The sequence below is a fragment of the Primulina huaijiensis genome, chromosome 7, assembly GCF_012295235.1.
Source record: "Primulina huaijiensis isolate GDHJ02 chromosome 7, ASM1229523v2, whole genome shotgun sequence".
NCBI classification, from domain to species: Eukaryota; Viridiplantae; Streptophyta; class Magnoliopsida; order Lamiales; family Gesneriaceae; genus Primulina; species Primulina huaijiensis.
In genome coordinates this window covers 214,396-232,788 of record NC_133312.1, presented here as the reverse complement: position 1 = coordinate 232,788, position 18,393 = coordinate 214,396, and the positions used below count along the sequence as shown (strand labels likewise).

Here is an 18,393-nt window from a genome sequence, read left to right as displayed (position 1 = left end):
TGCGCTACCAGTAGTTCAACGAGGTCCGGGGCATGCTCGCCATTTTGATATCAACAGCTTGTATTCGCCATCTTTATCTATTGTACTTTTATGCTCCGTGGTAAAATCGCAATTTGATTGTCAGTTTCGTCAACCACCATCTTGTAGCAAAAATAGTAAGTTATACTACGTACTACAAGTAAATCCTGTCAAGGAAATTAAGTGGATTGAATTTGGTGTCCACACTGAACGACTAGTGTTTGGCGATGCTCCAGAACAAGCTTTCGAAATTGGGAAAGTACATACCGATGGTGTCAGTAACATTGAATGAATCGAGTAGAAATATTAATAACCAACCACCAACACATCCAACAAGACAAAGTCGTACACTAGCATGAATTACACTACAATTTCGAAGTTTTTCAAAACCAAGATCAGATCCCAAAACAACGTACATGTTTCTTGCATTGACGGAACACTGACAATCAACAATTCAATAGCAGACAATGAAATTTGATTTCAACACGCAGCTCAAGCTTTGATTGTGACACTGCATAAGCACGACCCCGATGGCTTTATATCTGATATCTGCCATTCAGATCCTGGGGCGGCATTTGGATCGTATAACAGAGTATGGTAACCAGGATACTCCTGCAGCGAAAACAACAAAAGCTTTCCATCCAATATTCCAAATCGGAACCCAATACTCATGCTTCCTGCCACAGGAACAGGAACCATCTTCCATGAGTTGTCCGCAGGGTTAAATATAGCGAGTCTACGTTCGTTTTTCCATTCCATGCAACACAACTTCTTTCCTAGTACTGCATGAGCAGTAACCATAACACAGCCATTTTTTATCTGGCACCATGTGTGCCTCTCAGGGCTATAGACATCAACAAACCTCGAGTTTCCAATGGTGAAACTCGACCTACCTCCCATAACATAGAGCTTCCCCTCGAAGCCACAGGCAAAACATCCCCACCTTGGTCGCCTCATACTCTCTATCACAGTCCACTTGTCTGTATCGGGGTCATAAATCTCAACACATGAGAGAGAGTCTCCATCCTTCCCACATCCTCCAACCACATAGACTACACCATTCACCTCAGCACAACCAAAGTCATACCGCGCAACATTCATGCTAGCTAATTTGCTCCAGCTGCAAGAGTCAGAAATTTTGTTATGGATGATCCAAAAAAGTTAGCCTTGGACAGAGGTACACATGAATGTTCCGAAATTTTCTTTAATTTGAGAGGGAAAAATATGTCCAATAAGTTGATGGATAGCCAAATCAGTGACAACGTAACATAAATCTATTGATGCTTGAATCAATGCTGATATATCGTAAACCACATTAATTTGCACATAATAGGAAGTTGAAAAAGACTATATTACTTTCATACTTTGATAAAATAAATCAGATAAGCAAATTAGGCTGTTTGAGCAAACAGACGTTCATAGGAACCAGTGAGGAAATGGAAAAGTGACAAATTATATTATACCTGTTGAGGCAAGAATCATATTGATGAACATCTGCTAAAACAGATTGAGTTCCATCTACCACAGAGTAGCCAGCAATAAAAAGAAGTTTTCCATTGAGAACAACCACGCCAAAGCCTGCTACGACAGGTCCAGGCATTTGTGGGAGTTGATGGTGTTTGTGTCCGTAACAATCCAGAACCTCCCAGTGGCTCTCTTTTCCCTCAGCATTCATAGTAAGGATGTAAAGCCATTCCTCGAGCTTCCCAGCTAGTTTTCTGACGGTGATGAACTCCTTGCTTTTGATAAAAGACCTCCATTGCTTGCACACAGCACCCATGGAGGAAAAATTAGATCGAGGAACAAGAGCAAGGCAGTGCTTAGAGACATCATCAGGCAATCCAGGTAAGATGGGACTATGACAATCATCGGAAACCTTCAAATTATTTAAGATTGAATCACTTTTAGCATCCGGAGTAGCTTTATGGGCCAAATGGGAGAAACACATGTCTGATTCTTTTATTCTCTTCACGGGAAAAGGGCCTGGCATTCTTCAAGTCACAGACTACAGGAGTTTGACACCACACTTAACCAAATGTCTTTGAAGACAAGCATAAAAGCAACTAAACGATATTTGGATACCAATTAGAGAAATTCATGAAATCCCTCAGTGATGTGAATTTTACGAGACCAAGGCAAGAAAGTTGTAGCGAAATGGACCTCATGATCTGCTAATGCCGATCTTTTATGCTTCATCCAATAAGATTTAAATTCCATTCCAATTTCAGTGGTCCTTCTATGTTCCAACTTCTTTGAACAAACTAGGCAGGTGGCCAATTTCAATTCTGTTGATATATATTTCTTCTTGCACATTTCCTGAGTACCTATAGTTTCCAGCACATATTAAGATAAAATAATTTCAAGAAATAAAATTAAAAATCTAATGAAAATAGCATACACCAGATCCAAGAATAGTCGATAAGGAAACAAAATAATACCTGACAAGGCCATAACCTGATGAGTTTTAACCCCCCGTCACTTCCATTGAACCTGATGGATGTCGTGCAAAATAATTTCTTTGAGATTTAGAAAATGATTCAACTGTTAATCTAGAGATTCAACTATCAAGAGAACTATGGCTATTTTAAAACGAAGGACTCCTGAAATCAGAAATCAAGATGTGCTTGAGATATGACTAGTCAAATTCTGCTGCTGGAATGCATCTATAATGATTCAAACCACCAATGAAAAAAGGTTAATGACATGAAGTCAATATGCCACCAACTTGATATTTATAAATCAACAAATCCATACGTGCTTAAGTTGAGCTTCGCAAGAGAGAACTATTTAGCTCAACTAACCCCAAACACAAAATCCACCACAAACATCCAACCACCAAGCAATAAAAGAAGAATGAAAAAAAAGGTAACGATATCAGAACTCTAAAATTACCTTGCCCACTATTAACTGAAAGTATGCTATTAATAGCACGATGAGAAAAGGTGGTAAAATGATGCATATAAACGTAAACGGATCCAGAATGGAGAAAAAGCAATCCAGATCAAAACAATCAGTCACTTAGCATAAGAAGTTGGATCGTAAAAGCGGAAATAAACAGCTTAAAACTCACAATTGTTCAAGATCTACTTATTCGAAAGCATAACAAATGCTATAGAACGAATCAGTCATTCATTCAATGAGTAAAATCGCTACAGCAAAAGCATTCGTAGATTCAAACGAAAAGAGACTAACATTACAAAATCATAAAGAATTAATAGAAACTCGAGTATGAGACATCCAAAAAGAACAGATGGATTGATCGATTAAATAAAAGGGAAAATTTACCTGCGAAATTGGAAACTTTTGAGGAAGCAGAGGCACTAGTGAAGAGCGATAACGCTAGAAATTGGGAATAAATAATAAATAAGGAAATGGGGGAGAATGGATAAGGATTCAGTCAAAGAGGGGCGACAATATAGGAAATGCGGTAATCGTGACAAGACAATATACACATCCATGAAAATATAACATTGTCAAAAATTTGTTGGAGACATCTCATGATTCGTATTTTGTGAGACGAATCTCTTATTTGTATCATCCATGAAAAAATATTATTTTTTATACTAAGAGTATTACTTTTTATTTTGAATATCGGTAGGGTTGACTCATCTCACAGATAAAGATTCATGAGACCGTCTCAATCATATACACAATTTTGATTCGTCACCATATTTAATTAATTGATAATAAATTTTGATATCGTTCATTTAATATATAAATGTCACAAACATATGAATAATAAAAACTCTAAATACCGAAATATGTATACCTATACATGAACTTATGTATGAATGATGAAATTTTAAATAGACATTGACTAATGAATATGTTATTGTAAATTTGAAATCATTGACTTTAACCTCATGCATTTAAATATAAATAACTGACGTCTATGATAAGATAATTATAAGAACGATAAATAATTAAAGTATATGGATTATTAATATTATGTTATAAAATATATGGTGTTTGGTTTAAATATAATATTAATCATAAAATTTGTGTATTTCACAACATAAATCACCACAATACACTTGAATATTTTATTATAAATTTTTCTTTTAGGATTGCATAAAAAGTCTTTTAGATAGCCATTATTTTGGTAATTTCATGTTTTTGTTTTTAAGATATCACATCAACTAGGGGAGATTCATTCTCTGTCATAATCAGAGTTTCACGATGAGAATAAGGATTACGATTGGCTTGCAATAAATGAACCAAACAACAGCTAATGCAGGAGAAATCGTCAATCCCTGATTTGAACCTAAAATGCGATATAATAATTATATAATTGTTGTATGACTTAGTTTTGTTTTGAGATTAGTTGACTTGTACATGTTTACACGCAATAATAGCTAATTAAATGTATGATTTATTATATTAATAACTTAAAGATTCAAATCCAATTATATATTTAAGAAGTGTACGTGTATTATTATTTTTAAAAAAGAAAAATACCTAGTCCTAGTCGTATGTGTGTCTTTTGCTAATGTGACCACAAATCCAATATAGAGTCAAATTTGTTTTTAGCTCAACGAAGGGCCACAAAGTGACCGAAACCTACAACTTCATCGCATAAAATTCCGTGGTTACCAGCAAACAAAATATCTTTAAATCTGATTGCTATATATATAGAAATGAAGAGGCCGGCCAACCCATTATTTAACAAACATAATTGTTTCATTAATAATACAATCGATCAAAATGTGTATCTCTTGTCCAAACCCAACCAATCACAAAAGGCATTCTCATCACCTTTTTCCTCTTCGTTTGTTCTTTTAAGATGAGAATTATCTATTATCATGCAATGTTGACGTCCGCTATTCACAGTTCAACAATACAAGTACGCCCACTAACAAAACTGATTCATTCAGTCAGTCAAACCAGATTAATGCTAATAGAAATCAAAATACACAATGATTAATAACTCTGAATGATTTTATCTTAAAAATTGAAAGCACAATCAAATATCAACTCAGACGCATTGGGCTAAAATGCTAACAACTGAATTCATCACTTCCTATTCTTGCCCTCCTCCCTCGAGCTCTCCCGCTTCTTATATAACTTCTCCAGTTGACGCTTCGCCTCACAATTCGGGAAATTACTCAAATCATAATAGTGGGGAGCAATGTCAATCAACCTGCAATCATTTAACACCACAGGGAAAAGATCATCATTCCACCTGATTCGACAAGTAAAATAAATAATCCAAACCCAAAATCACTAATCAAATAATCGTTATAAACAAAAACCACCATTCTGAAAATCAGCCTCAACCTGGTCATCACAATAACATGCAGTTAAAGGTACAATCCGAACACAGGGATTACACAACAGACTCTTCAAGAGTCGTAAAACAGGGGCAAACCATTATTTAATTCCAGCAGTAGCATAAGATTATTCAGCTAGCTCATGGAGTAATGCCATGGATAAAAAAAATTCAGCCAATAGCAAGGAGCTTTAACCAAAAAGAAAACAAACAGCATAAGCATAAACATAACCACGTGGAAATGCTGAAAACCACATGAACTATACAGTGTATTTTTTGGACCAATTTTTTAAAATGAGGCCTTTCCCATTGTCAAAAGATAACTTTTTGCTTTATGTATTGAGGGTATACAGGTGTCGACACTCAACAGGAAAACATATCATACAACAAACAAGTCAAATGATATGGTGGATTAACTGACCATTCACCACGCACATCCGTTACAGTACGGATAAAATTCCTGCTTGTCAGAACGTATTCATTGTAGATAACCCACTCTGGCTTATGGTCCAGGCAATTTGACGGGTGCAAATGTACAACCTGCAAGTAAAGCAAATAACATCAGACATATAACAGGAATGTATATTGTTTGGGAATGTACTACACAAGCCCATTCCAAGAACAAAATAACGGAGTCATGAGAAAATACTTGATTATCTTTTACTGTAAGATAGTGGCCAGTGCGCTCCAAATGGGCAACTTGCATGAAATATCCAGCTAGCATAGCCTTCCTAATATTCACATAGTAATCACGACTATTAAAATCCGTGCTGCATAACTTCAGGTTGAACCTAGCCATTATGCGAGCTAGCTGTTGTCTAACATTGTCCGCAGATTTAAGAGCCCTATGATTGACGAAATTCTCATAGCACCATTGTGGATCTTCCTCTGCAGATCATTCAGACGGCAATATTAGCACCGACCGAGGAAAAAAATGAAAAACAAATCACGTCTACTCACTGTTTTGCTTGTATGCATGATACACATTCAACAGAGTGAGGTGATCCCCATCGATGTGACCGAACCGGGCTTTTGCTTCATCTGCAGCCTTTTGCGCCTCCCTAGGCCGGACAAAGCAATTGGGTACTAGAGAAAAAATTGATAATCACAGAGGAGGCCCATGGAAGGTCAGCAGATGCATAGAGGCGAGAAGATACCATTTGCTTCATGAGAGAATACTGAGAAACTGCAACTATCTGCATCAGCATTTACTTAGAAATCTTTGGCACATGCCTATGGAGGCATGAAACCCAGACAAGACATGCTGATGACACCTAAGCAGACACTCAAATATCAACCACATACACGAGTGCATCTGCAGTCATGTATGGAGTAAAATATTTAAGACTACAATGCACAGATGTACTTCTATGCATAAAAGCGAACTAAGCATTAACTCCACGAATAGTGAAGGACTAAATCGACCAAGAGGATCTATTATAATTGGGACAACACCCATGACTAAGACCACAATAGCAACATTGAATACCTGAAAGCATAGCAGATACTGAAAGAATCTCGTTTGAACAATTGAACTCTGGGCTGACAACTAGCATTTTTGCCATTTGAGGATCTAATGGAAGTTCACTCATGATTTCACCTAACTTGGTCAAATTTCCATCATCATCAAGGGCCCCTAAGTAATTCAAGACCTCCAGTGCTCTCATCAGTGTCTCTGGAGCGGGTGGGTCCATAAAATCAAAATGGACCAAATCGTCTATTCCCAGTTTCTTCAATGTGAGTACTGTATTTGCAAGGTTTGACCGCAGTATCTCTGGATATGTCTGCGCCACAAGATCATTATTGAAACTTTTTTCAGTGTAGAGCCTGAAACACTTGCCTGGCTGAGTTCTACCAGCACGCCCTGAACGCTGATGAGCACTAGCCTTTGATATAGGTGAAACCAAGAGAGACTCAACACGAATCCGTGGGTTATAAACCTTCTGTTTTGCAAACCCTGGATCTATAACATAAACTATACCATCAATAGTTAAAGAGGTTTCGGCAATATTTGTGGACACGACAATCTTCCTTCCAGGTGGACCGCCCTCCACCACTGGGGGTGGTGCAGCTTCAAAAATCTTCTGCTGCATAGCTGGAGGAAGGGTGGAGTATAGTGGTACTATTTTAACTGGTCCAACATGATCTCCAATGTTGGCTATTTCTTTTGTCATCTTGCGACAAGCATCTTCAATTTCCTCTTCTCCAGTTAAAAACACAAGTATATCCCCAGGACCTTCAAAAGTGTGTATCTGAATGACAGTCTTAATAGCGGCTTCCAGGTAATCTCTTTCAGGATCCTGTGTGTAAAAAATCTCAACTGGATGAAGCCTTCCCGGCACTTTCATTAATGGTGCACCATGAAAATAACCCTGAAATTTTTCAGCCTCAAGCGTAGCACTCATGACTACTAGCTTCAAGTCAGGCCTATTTTTCAACACTTCCTTCAGAAGTCCAAAAAGAACATCTGTTGCCAAAGTTCTCTCATGAGCCTCATCAAGTATGATCACTTTGTATCTCTCCAAGAGTGGATCAGTCATGGCTTCTCTCAGAAGCATACCATCTGTTAAGTATCTAACAAATAAAAAACATATATCATGATAAAGGCATGGCAATAAAAAAGACAAGAGAATAATAAGCAATAATGTATTTAGATGAAAAAAACTTACTTCAAAACTGTTCTAGCACTGCTGCAGTCTTCAAAACGAATACTATAACCAACCTCCTCCCCAATAGTCACATCCATCTCTTCGGCCACTCTTCTTGAAACAGACATTGCAGCCACTCTCCGAGGCTGGGTGCATCCAACCATGAACTTCTTGCGCTTATCCGGGGACTCTATCTCTATAGCCTCCAGAACAAACTGAGGAATCTGCAACGAGAAACAAATTCAATCATGGAGCTCAAACAATAAAATAAATAAAAGGATAGTTTTCTGAACGTTCAAATGTAGTACTACAAAAGGGTGTGCTCAACGCAAGTAAACGGCAAGGCCTCTTGTCCAGCATAAAAATGAGTGTGTGTGGATGCAATATGCATAAGCGTAAGGCTAAACACCTAACACAATAAAGAGTCAAGCTGAAATTACGAATTTGAAGCAAGCAAACATTGCACCGGGAGGCCCCTCTAGTTCATCATCAAATTTAGTTTTCTATTGCAGTACAAGGGTAAGAGAAAAAAAGAGGAAAATGCAAGACTAAGTCACAAAAGAAACTTACGTGTCCCTACAAAAGATGGAGGAAAAAAATAATCTTTAATATAATGAACAAAATATTGACTTAAGTTCTCAAAAAAATATCGACTTAAGTTGATCAGACATCACAAGGCACCACGGCAAACAAGGAGTCCGTCCTCACCTCTTTCTGGTAATTAATTTTGACTATTTACTATTACCATCTACTTAATTTTCCAGATGCCATAACTCGTGACAGAGAAAGTTTAAGGATAATTACATGTACGAACACTGACCTGAGTGGTTTTACCACTGCCAGTTTCCCCAACAAGAATTAGGGCTTGATTAGCTTTAAGCGCCTGAAAGAACTCATCTTTCTGATGCCAAACGGGGAGGGACTTCCTCTTATCCAGAATCTCATAATATCTCTGAGAGAAAGCCCTTCCATTCCACCGGTTAATTGTCGAAGCAGAAGCAGCCATGCCATCGTTTCCATTGGCTCTGGAGATCTTAACCGACGCCGATGCCTCGTCCACCACGTCAAACAGGCTTACCTTCCTTTTCCTCTCTGTTCCCATCTACCTAGTGTTGTTCTCCAATTACACGACTATATCAATATATCTTTCTACCTCAAGTCAATAGATAAAGCTGGGAACTGAATAAACTGATGCGAGGTTCGACTGACTGACTGACTGACTGATGCCCCAGTAGGGACAAAAACCTGAAGGGATAGATTGGTCACGGTTTGGGATGCAGTTATTCATAAGAGTTATAAAGTAAGTTTAAACAAATTAATACCTACTTCAAACCTTTAATTTTCAATGATTAAAAAAGAAAATAATAGGACTTGAACTTCACTAATGAAAATCTAGCGACTTAAATTGTCTACAACGCTCCAAACTTTTTTGAAGAAGTTTTTATGGTTCTGGAAACTGAAACACAACAGAAAGTTTCTGGTTCGGGTTTTGGATTCACTGTTAAACCCTAAAGGGGACGTTAGCGTGGGTTTAGGTAAGAGTTGTGAGGGCTCTAAATTTGAATTATTCATCTTCTCGTCTTGAAATTAAATTAAAAAATAAATTTAAAATTGATCTGTTGCATTGCCCTTTGATCTAAATCGAGTTTTAAAAAAATTATTATGTGGACTTGTTGCATTTCCCGAGTTCTAAACTCGATCTACAAAGACACTATAATGCTTCACATGCATTCATGCCCTTGAAATCTGACATAAAAAGCTTAAACAATTTTAATCAATAAAAACCATCGAAAACAAAACAATTGAAGAAAAATAAATGAGCGTTGAGATTTTACCCTTCAGAGGCCCGAGGATCAGTAAAAATCAAGCTTATATACGTTCCGTATAATTCGTCGGGAGATGGGACTGGGGAAAAACTCAAAAAACAAAGTAAAACCCCAAAGCTTGAAGGGTGCAAAAACCAGCAGATTGTGCTGGGTTTTCTGGCGATTTGCAGTTGCTGATGCGGCTATTGCTTCCGGTGGCCGGCGCTGAGAGACTGCGCAGGTTTGAGAGAGTTTTCTTATGGATTTAGATTTTAGGGCTTGCTTGGACTTGAAAGGGTTTCGTTTCAGATTTGGTGTGTGTGTGTGTGTGTGTGTGTGTGTGTGTGTATGTTTTTTATTTTGTTTTTTAATAGCTTGGTCTTGTTTTTATGAGAGTATGACTGTTTGCGCGGTTAGAATAGAGTTTGGAGTCATCTCATAAACATGTAAGTTGGCATCTTTTGATTTCATCCTCAATCACACAAAGTTTCAACATGGTGGCTTATCGATCTTTTTTTTCAAACACAATCATCGGTTGTCTTTCATGATTTTGTATCACTCTTATGATTGATTGCATAACTGTTGGATTTCACAATTCAATCTTACTTGGTCTATTGGTAGTGCTATCAACCATCTCCGTTGGGAGGAAAGAAAGCTACCATTATCTAATGTTTTAACGAGCTGAAATCGAGCTACCTGGAACTCACACAATATTGACCTGCTCCACTCTACTTGATATATCATAACAATCAATCGGACCAATTAATTTGGTTTGTTTATTTTGATAAATTGATGACTGAATTTTTAACTTTTTTTTCTCAATTTGTTTGGATTTATTTTCTGATTATGTTAAATGGATAGAAATTTTGAGAAAATATTTTTGTTATCCAATTTTAAAATTTTTAGTAATTTTATTTAAATTATATGAATTTAACCATATAATCTAAATATTAGAAAATGTTAAAAAAATTTTAAACTAAGGCTTTAATACCACTTGTTGGTCGAATTTATGTAAGGGCCAACGCGGGCCATCGCCCCACCAAATTTTTTTGTTGATATTAATTTTTGAAAAATTGAGTATATATACATAAAAGCCCATTACAATAAATTAAAAGAGCATGTATCTTCATGACAAGATAAGAGTTTCTGTACTTGCTTTCGAATCATCAATTCTCATCTTATTTTTTTCCCTTTAATAATTGATTTACTTTAAAAAAAAAATTAATACTTTATTATTTATTATCACAATGAAAAGCCTTTTCTATTTTCACTATGCTCAAATAACACTCTTCCAAAGATGGATTACCCTAATTTAGATTTTTTCCCAAATCAATTCTTCGTTGGTGGTACTGTGGTGTGGTAGAAGATCAACTAGTGAAATCGTTATTTGGTGTCAATGGACTATGAGATTGGAGTTTTTCTCCAGTTATTTTTTCGATTACCATTTTCAATAGGCTTGTGTACGTATTTGGGCATGTCTATGTGTTTTCTGTGATTCTGTATGCGATCATGTTGTGGTGTCACATTGTTACAGTTTTTTGTTCTAAGATTTCCATCGAAGAATATTTATATTTGTTTCATCTTCTTTATTAGAAATGTTTCTAAACCCATTTCTTGAAAACAAAAAATTTGGGAATGACTTGATCAATACGAGTTTTAACATTGTGAGTTTATTATGAAATTGAAATCTTGGATTCTTGTAGAAAATTAAGAACTGAGGTCATGAAAGATAGATAACATAAATGAATGAGGAAGGCAAAAAATTCAAAAGTACCGATCCATAAATCTCTTTTACATTTCATTTATACATGATCTTTGATGCTTGTTTATGATTATTTGTTACTTAAAACCTAATCAGGTGTATTTGTTGCTTACAAATAGTAAGTCTAGGCCCTCGGGTATATGCTTTTCAATCTTTAGCATATACACATGTCATATAAAGCATAAAACTATGATTTATTTAAATGTTTTGCTCTCATTACATTGTGGAGCTTCTGTGCAATTGATCATTATTGCTGATTAAAATTCCAATTACTTGATTCAACTAAGATTTAAATTAAAACTTTAGCAACTGTAATAATCATTTGACATCATGCATCTAGAATGCACATTGCTACATACCTTTGACAGAATTTATTAATCTGGTAAAATGTTTTTCATAAATTATTCAACAACTTCTTTAAAATTCATCTATCATTTAATAGTATGTTGGGTTAAATTTTGTATTTTCAGAAATTGTCATCTCAACATGACATATGATTATTTGAGATGCTACTATTATGGACTGTAATTTATTTTTGTACTAATTTATGTAGTTATTGATATTTGTTTGTTTATATTATTTTATACACTTGTTTATTATATTTTGTTGAGATTTTTAAGTGTAGCAGTGATTTTGGTAATGTATTATTATAGATATTTTATTTATGATGTTAGTAGATTTAAATGACTAGATTTTATTTATTGTGTCAGATGTGATTTTATTCATAAAGGAGAAAATATGTTACAATTGATAAATTTTTTCAGAGGAGATATCAAATCAATTAGATCATCCCATTTCTACATCCCCATCTATACCCTCAGCTAATAATCTTCCACCCAAGATTCATTCTCAAAAGTTAAGGAAGGTTGAAAGTGCAAAGGTTGATCTTCACTTCTTAGAGCGTGATCTAGGATTACGTCGACAAATATGAGAATACTCTCCCAACAAGTAAAAAGAAATTTGTCGGGCTTATCTTAATCTGAAAACAAAGTAACTTATACTTTCAGAATATCCACTAAATAAAAATAATCTTCATCCTCGCAGGTTTCAATCATCCTGGTATGAGATTTTTCCTTGGTTGGAGTATTCCCTAGCAAAAGATAAAGCTTTCTGTTGTTCCTGCTTTATCTTTAACAATCCATTGAGATGTCTTAAGCGAACTGTATTTACTGTTGTTGGATTTGATAATTGGAAGAAGGCTCGAAGTGGAAAACATGTTCTTTACAATGTCATATTGGGAAAGTTAATGTATCTTCACCCCATCGTATGACTGAAAATGCATGTGAGGATTTAATGAACCAACCTTGACATATACCAAGGTTTTTCAACAAAATTAGCTCAGAAGCAGTTGCAAAGAATTGCCTTCGGTTGAAAGTTGGTATATATGTAGTTCGGTTGCTTGCGCTTCAGGGCGTTCCTTTTAGAGGTCACGATGAGAGCTCTAATTCATCTAATCGTGAACATTTTCTTGAATTTCTTGATGTGGTGGCCTTCTATAATGATGAGCTTTCAAATGCAATACAGAAAACTCTGAAAAATTCCAAGTATACATGTCATGATATTCAAAAGCAAATACTTCACATGTTTTCATAGAGAGTGAAAAATGTAATTAGTGAAGAAATTGCAGCCGGCAAGTATTGCAAAGTCATCAATGAAGCACGTGATAAGTCAAAAGGAGAACAAATATCTATAGTGTTGAGGTTCGTGGACAAAAATGGATGCATACAAGAACGTTTTTTTGGGCTTGTTCATGTATCAGATACGACAGCTTTCAAATTAAAGAATGCTATATATTCTTATTTGAGTCATTAGAATTTGGATGTCCAAAATATTATAGGTCAAGGTTACAACAGTGCTAGCAATATGAGGGGTGAGTTCAATGAACTACAAGCTTTGATTTTGAAAGATTATAATAGTGCTTATTATGTTCATTGCTTTGCCCATCGATTGCAGATGGCTCTTGTTGCGGCAACAAAAAATGTAACTCCCATTCATAAGTTTTTTGATAAATTAAATTTCATAGTTAATATGGTTGGTGCTTCGTGCAAGTGTAATGATGAATTGAAGGAAGATCACATAATGACATTATTCATTTGATTTCTATTAATGAACTCGAGACAGGGCGTGAACTTAATCAGATATGTAATTTACAACGAGCAGTTGATACGCGTTGGAGTTCTCATTTTAGATCATTGTCGAGCTTTATCAAGATGTTTAGTGCAGCATATACTGTATTGTTCAAAGTTATGAAGGATGGATTTCCTTCTCAAAGAGCAGATGCAACGTCTGTATATGATGAAATGACTTTATTTTATTTTGTATTCATATTGCATCTAATGAACAAGATTATGGAGATCACGGATGTGCTTTGTCAGACATTGCAAAGTAAGTCTCAAGATATTTTGAATGCAATGGAGCTAGTGTCGTCTACAAAAAAACTAATACAAGAGCTAAGGGATGACAAATGAGATGATTTACTTGAAAAAGTGAAGTCTTTTTGTGTGGCTCGTAATATTGATGTTCTTGATTTAAGTGCTCAGTATGTTGATAGGCGAGGTCGAGCCGTCGTCATCAAGGAAATTACACCATTGCGCATCATTATCAGGGAGGCTTTTTTATGCCACGATAGATTCACAAATGCAAGAAATTAATATGCGTTTTAGTGAAGTTGCGATGAAGTTGCTCATGCTTAGTTCCACCTTAAATCCTCAAAATGCAAGTGATTCATTGAGATATCTGGATATATGCAATTTGGTTGAAAATTTTTATCCACAAGATTTTACTAACGAAGAAAAAAACAGTTAAAGATGCAGTTGAAGCACTATGCACATAATGTAGTCAAAGGATACTACAAAAGTTTTCAACCATTTCCGAGTTGTGTCAATGGTTGGTGAAGACTAAAAAAGCTGCTACACATGACCTTGTTTTTAGAGTGATCGTGCTTGTGTCGACTCTTCTAGCTTCTACCGCTACTATAGAATGGTCATTCTCAGCTATGAATATTGTCAAAACTATGCTTTGGAGCAAAAAGAAGGATGATTTTCTCTAGAATGTATTGATGATATTTATTGAAAGAGAAATTGCTAAAAATATTTGTATAGATGCTATTATTGAAGACTTTGAAAATTTTAAAAAACGTCGAAATACTTTTAGTCAGAAATATTCTTATTAAAAACGTATTGTTTATGTTTAGTTGAATATAACCGATGAAATTTGTTTTTTTTCTTTTAATTTTTTGTCTATATTTTATAAGCGATCCCACAGAGTCGAAAGCCTAGATCCGCCCCTGGGTCTCAGGTGCTATATTTTAAGATATAAATATGAAAATAAAGGATAAAATTGAAGACCGATATTTACGTGAAAAATTCTTAAAATTTATTAGAGTAAAACCACATGCAAGTTGAAAAGAATTTCACTATAATATTTTGTAGTGTACAACAACTCACTGTATTTTCAAAGAGAACAAACAATCTATTAATACATGAAAACAAACATCTAACAAATATTATAGAACAACAAACTCAAATATATGAGATGTGATAAATGAGCTTAGAATGAGATGCTTTGGATGACTTGGAAAGAAGCAAAAACACATCTATTTATAGGTGCAATTCAATCGTGTGATCCTCTTCATCAACTTTACCTCACAATCACTGAATTTTTCGCTTCGCATAACAATCAACACCTACCACCATCAATGATGTCTCACAAACTCAAGGTTGAATGTGATTTGGGCTCAAGAAAATGTTGGGATTATCAATACAAATTTCAAATGAATCGTTATACTCACCTCTTTCTTGACCGGCTATTTCTTTTTCGAAAGAATCAGCTCAATGTGGTAGGGAGATAGCAAATTATTATTAGTTCAAACTTTGGACAACACATGATTGAATAAATAAACAACATACGATTTATTTTCGATCTCTTGAGTGCGCCTTTGCTTTTGAGTCTGGTTAACTTGAATGTGAGAAATGAAAAGCGCATCCACATCCAAGCCTTTAACCTGACATAAATATTCAACTATTACTTCTAAACGAAGAAGAGCGACATCAATCACATGTTGCATCTAATGTACCTCCGCATCGCTTTCGATGAATTTAGTAGATTTCATAATATTTAATCCTTATAGAACCATCATGTTATATAATCAAGAATTTAACTAACAAATTGTGGCGGAAGCGTACTTGAAATCATAATATATATCAATCTGCTAGTATATATATTAAAATACTTCCCAGTCATATAGAATATTGTGTTTTGAAATTAAAAAAAAGAAGAAGTAGTGGAGAGAAGTAAAAAAAAACCTAACAAACATCACATGAAATGACCACACGCAGTTCACCAAACACCAACGTGAAGTTTGGTAGTTGCGCATCAGCAACTTTTGGGATATTTAATAAATAAATTTCATTGTTCGGTCAGCTACCCCACCTAGCAAGAATCAATTATATTTTAATATCAAACTAGTGTTGAATCATAAACAAAATCTAATTAATAATTTCTTAGAGCGAATTCCATTGTGAGAAAATGCCCACTTATTTTTAATTCATATATAAAAAGAAAAAAAAATATGCATATTGACTTGTTATTTTAATCAGGAATTAAATCCAACGACTTGCATGTTGCTAGCTTAGCTTGCTTAATTTTAATCAGTTTAATTACAATCATTATACTCTCATAAATTGTATATTATATAACTCAAATAATTGGAAAATCGTGGGATTTAAGAATTAATGTCAAGATGCAATTCTCACGGCGGCATCGGTGGGAAAATAACCAATATCGCTAATCATATAATAAATTCAGAAATATTCCTTTCTTTTTTGTTTTGTGTTGTTTGGCCACCTCTATAAATCGGGCCAAAGTTATCGCAAAGGAAGCATAACCAAATTAAATCTGCCTTTTGTCATTCACCTCAAAGATCGTGTTTCCCTTCCGAGATGAAAGAAACGTTCAATCACCCCACTATTCTGAAAAGCCATGCACTTGGAAAGGTGATCGATCTTATTTGTTCGTTTACACTTGGATGACTACTTCATGTATATNGCAGTACATTTTGGATACATTTGCATACCCCAGAGAACATGAGCAACTCGAGGCAATAAGGATGGCCACCATCGAAAAGTACAGCTACATGTATGTTTTTCAGGAGAATATATATATGCATTTTTCTTTTCTTTGAAATATGATCATTAGCTAGTAATGGAATGATATGATTGACACATTAATCAATATCGATCGATGATCAGGAGCGCGATGAGTATAACGGCAGATGTGGGATCACTCCTATCAATGCTGGTGAAAATAATGAACGCCAAGAAAACGATTGAAGTCGGGGTTTTCACTGGTTACTCACTCTTGTCGACTGCTCTTGCACTCCCTGATGATGGCAAAGTGAGTTAACTAGTACTTAATAGTCAAATTAAATAATCATGGAATTAATGTGTGTGTGTGTATATATATATATATGCATGCTTTGAAAATTAATTAATTAAATACTTGTTTTGGTTTTAGATAATGGCTATTGACATAGACCGGGAAGCTTATGAGACGGGATTGCCATTTATTCAAAAGGCAAAAGTGGAGCACAAAATTCAATTCATCCTGTCTGATGCCACTGAAGTTCTCGAGGGACTTTCTGCCAAAGTACGTATGACGACTTACGTACTTTGATATTAATTAATTAATTGTTAGCATTATATATATAATTTCAAAAAACAATGATAATTTTGCAGGGTGAAGAAGGGACATTTGACTTTGCATTTGTGGATGCGGATAAACCTAATTACATAAACTACCATGAACAACTATTGAAATTAGTCAAAATCGGAGGGATAATAGCCTACGACAATACTCTGTGGGGTGGATCAGTAGCAGAAACCGACGAGGATAAAATTGCAAGTTTTTTAAAGACCTGGAAAAATGATATAATTGAATTCAACAATTTCTTGGCAAAAGATTCTCGAATTGAATTAGCTCTCCTTTCCATCGGAGATGGTCTCAGTCTATGCAAACGTCTCATATAGACTGAAAAGAAAAGAAAAAAAATTAAACGTTACGTACTTATATTGGTTTTCGATTTATTTCTGTATGTTTTGTAATATTGTTTGGCTTCTTTTTATGTGAACTTTAATTAAATAAATTATGAATAATATTCCGGATTCATATTTGATCCTGCATTGTTAAATATATAGTTTGATTAAATGTTTTTACCTATATCCATATATAGATTTATAATTAAATAAAGATGTACAATATTCGTTTATTGATCAAATAAGAGTATAATGATATAGTCATGACAAAATAAAAAACTTTTACAAACGAACGAATTTGTTGCATATATCCAAATGACATATTCAAAATCAACGATTTAGTGGTTGGCCGGAGGCATTTGTCAAATAAAATGTACCAAACCATTTTGTATCATATGTGAATAATATGATGGCCAATTTATTGGATCTGATTAGAAGTTGACACTGTAGCTCCATGCAATGAAGAATTGACACATGTGACGACGTTCATCTGTTTTACGTCATACCGTTTGACATTAATTATAAGTGGATCTTCTAAACACATCTCAAAATTCTCATGCATTCCAAAAAACAGATGTTAGAAGTGGAGAATTATTTTTTACGTCAATCGTTTGACATTATAACATCCAGTTTTCATGTATTTCTCCCCATAAATTGATCTTCTGGTTTAGAATTTTGTAGCAACCAGAGATAAACAACTGAAAAAATGCTTTCCCGATCAGCAAATAAGATTAAGATTTTTTTTAAAAAAAAAGCAAAGAAAGTAGGCCTAATTACCTCGTAGAGGCGAGATCGAAGAAGAATAACGTTGATGGTGAAAAAATAGAAGCAAAAGGAGGTTAATAAAATCTCCAAATCC

The 18,393-nt window shown here is 34.9% G+C and overlaps 3 protein-coding genes and 1 long non-coding RNA gene across 7 annotated transcripts in view; 1 reads left to right on the top strand and 3 right to left on the bottom strand.

Moving 5' to 3' along the window:
* Positions 1 to 17,672, top strand: part of LOC140980396 (flavonoid 3',5'-methyltransferase-like) — a 47,811-nt gene extending 30,139 nt beyond the window's left edge. Inside the window, exons 2-6 of the mRNA XM_073446195.1 lie at positions 16,411 to 16,496; positions 16,553 to 16,638; positions 16,752 to 16,896; positions 17,017 to 17,148; positions 17,238 to 17,672. Coding sequence (XP_073302296.1) covers positions 16,443 to 16,496; positions 16,553 to 16,638; positions 16,752 to 16,896; positions 17,017 to 17,148; positions 17,238 to 17,528 — 708 coding nt within the window. The 5' untranslated portion in view covers positions 16,411 to 16,442 and the 3' untranslated portion in view covers positions 17,529 to 17,672. The remainder of the gene's footprint in view (positions 1 to 16,410; positions 16,497 to 16,552; positions 16,639 to 16,751; positions 16,897 to 17,016; positions 17,149 to 17,237) is intronic.
* Positions 292 to 3,136, bottom strand: LOC140980600 (F-box/kelch-repeat protein At1g67480-like). Its single transcript, XM_073446527.1, has 3 exons — positions 2,457 to 3,136; positions 1,482 to 2,342; positions 292 to 1,138 (listed from the first exon to the last, which is right to left on the bottom strand). The coding sequence occupies exons 2-3, from the start codon at positions 2,006 to 2,008 to the stop codon at positions 511 to 513; spliced, it is 1,155 nt and encodes a 384-aa protein (XP_073302628.1). The 5' UTR covers positions 2,009 to 2,342; positions 2,457 to 3,136; the 3' UTR covers positions 292 to 510.
* LOC140980566 (probable pre-mRNA-splicing factor ATP-dependent RNA helicase DEAH2) lies at positions 4,833 to 10,064 on the bottom strand. Of its 4 annotated transcripts, XM_073446456.1 has the most exons (8): positions 9,771 to 10,061; positions 8,756 to 9,180; positions 7,957 to 8,159; positions 6,777 to 7,861; positions 6,248 to 6,373; positions 5,937 to 6,175; positions 5,709 to 5,827; positions 4,838 to 5,158 (listed from the first exon to the last, which is right to left on the bottom strand). In XM_073446456.1, the coding sequence occupies exons 2-8, from the start codon at positions 9,035 to 9,037 to the stop codon at positions 5,032 to 5,034; spliced, it is 2,181 nt and encodes a 726-aa protein (XP_073302557.1). In that variant the 5' UTR covers positions 9,038 to 9,180; positions 9,771 to 10,061; the 3' UTR covers positions 4,838 to 5,031. The 4 variants fall into 4 exon arrangements, with proteins under 4 accessions (XP_073302558.1, XP_073302557.1, XP_073302560.1 ...); XM_073446457.1 differs by lacking the exons at positions 8,756 to 9,180; positions 9,771 to 10,061 and adding an exon at positions 8,244 to 8,342 and having other exon boundaries at positions 4,833 to 5,158; XM_073446459.1 differs by lacking the exons at positions 4,838 to 5,158; positions 5,709 to 5,827; positions 5,937 to 6,175 and having other exon boundaries at positions 6,248 to 6,483; positions 9,771 to 10,064.
* Positions 12,291 to 15,669, bottom strand: LOC140980231 (uncharacterized). Its single transcript, XR_012175908.1, has 3 exons — positions 15,578 to 15,669; positions 15,411 to 15,505; positions 12,291 to 13,032 (listed from the first exon to the last, which is right to left on the bottom strand). It is a non-coding gene; the product is annotated as an uncharacterized lncRNA (long non-coding RNA).
* Positions 17,673 to 18,393: the final 721 nt, after the last annotated feature.

Bases quoted from the DNA above. Each gene is read 5' to 3' on its own strand.
- LOC140980566 (XM_073446456.1), bottom strand. From the start codon at position 9,037: ATGGGAACAGAGAGGAAAAGGAAGGTAAGCCTGTTTGACGTGGTGGAC. The intron at 5,828-5,936 runs GTATTTTCTCAT...CTTTACTTGCAG, and splicing joins TTACAGTAAAAGATAATCAA to GTTGTACATTTGCACCCGTC. The intron at 5,159-5,708 runs GTCAGTTAATCC...AAATGATTGCAG, and splicing joins ACGGATGTGCGTGGTGAATG to GTTGATTGACATTGCTCCCC.
- LOC140980600 (XM_073446527.1), bottom strand. From the start codon at position 2,008: ATGCCAGGCCCTTTTCCCGTGAAGAGAATAAAAGAATCAGACATGTGT. The intron at 1,139-1,481 runs GTATAATATAAT...TGACTCTTGCAG, and splicing joins TATGATTCTTGCCTCAACAG to CTGGAGCAAATTAGCTAGCA.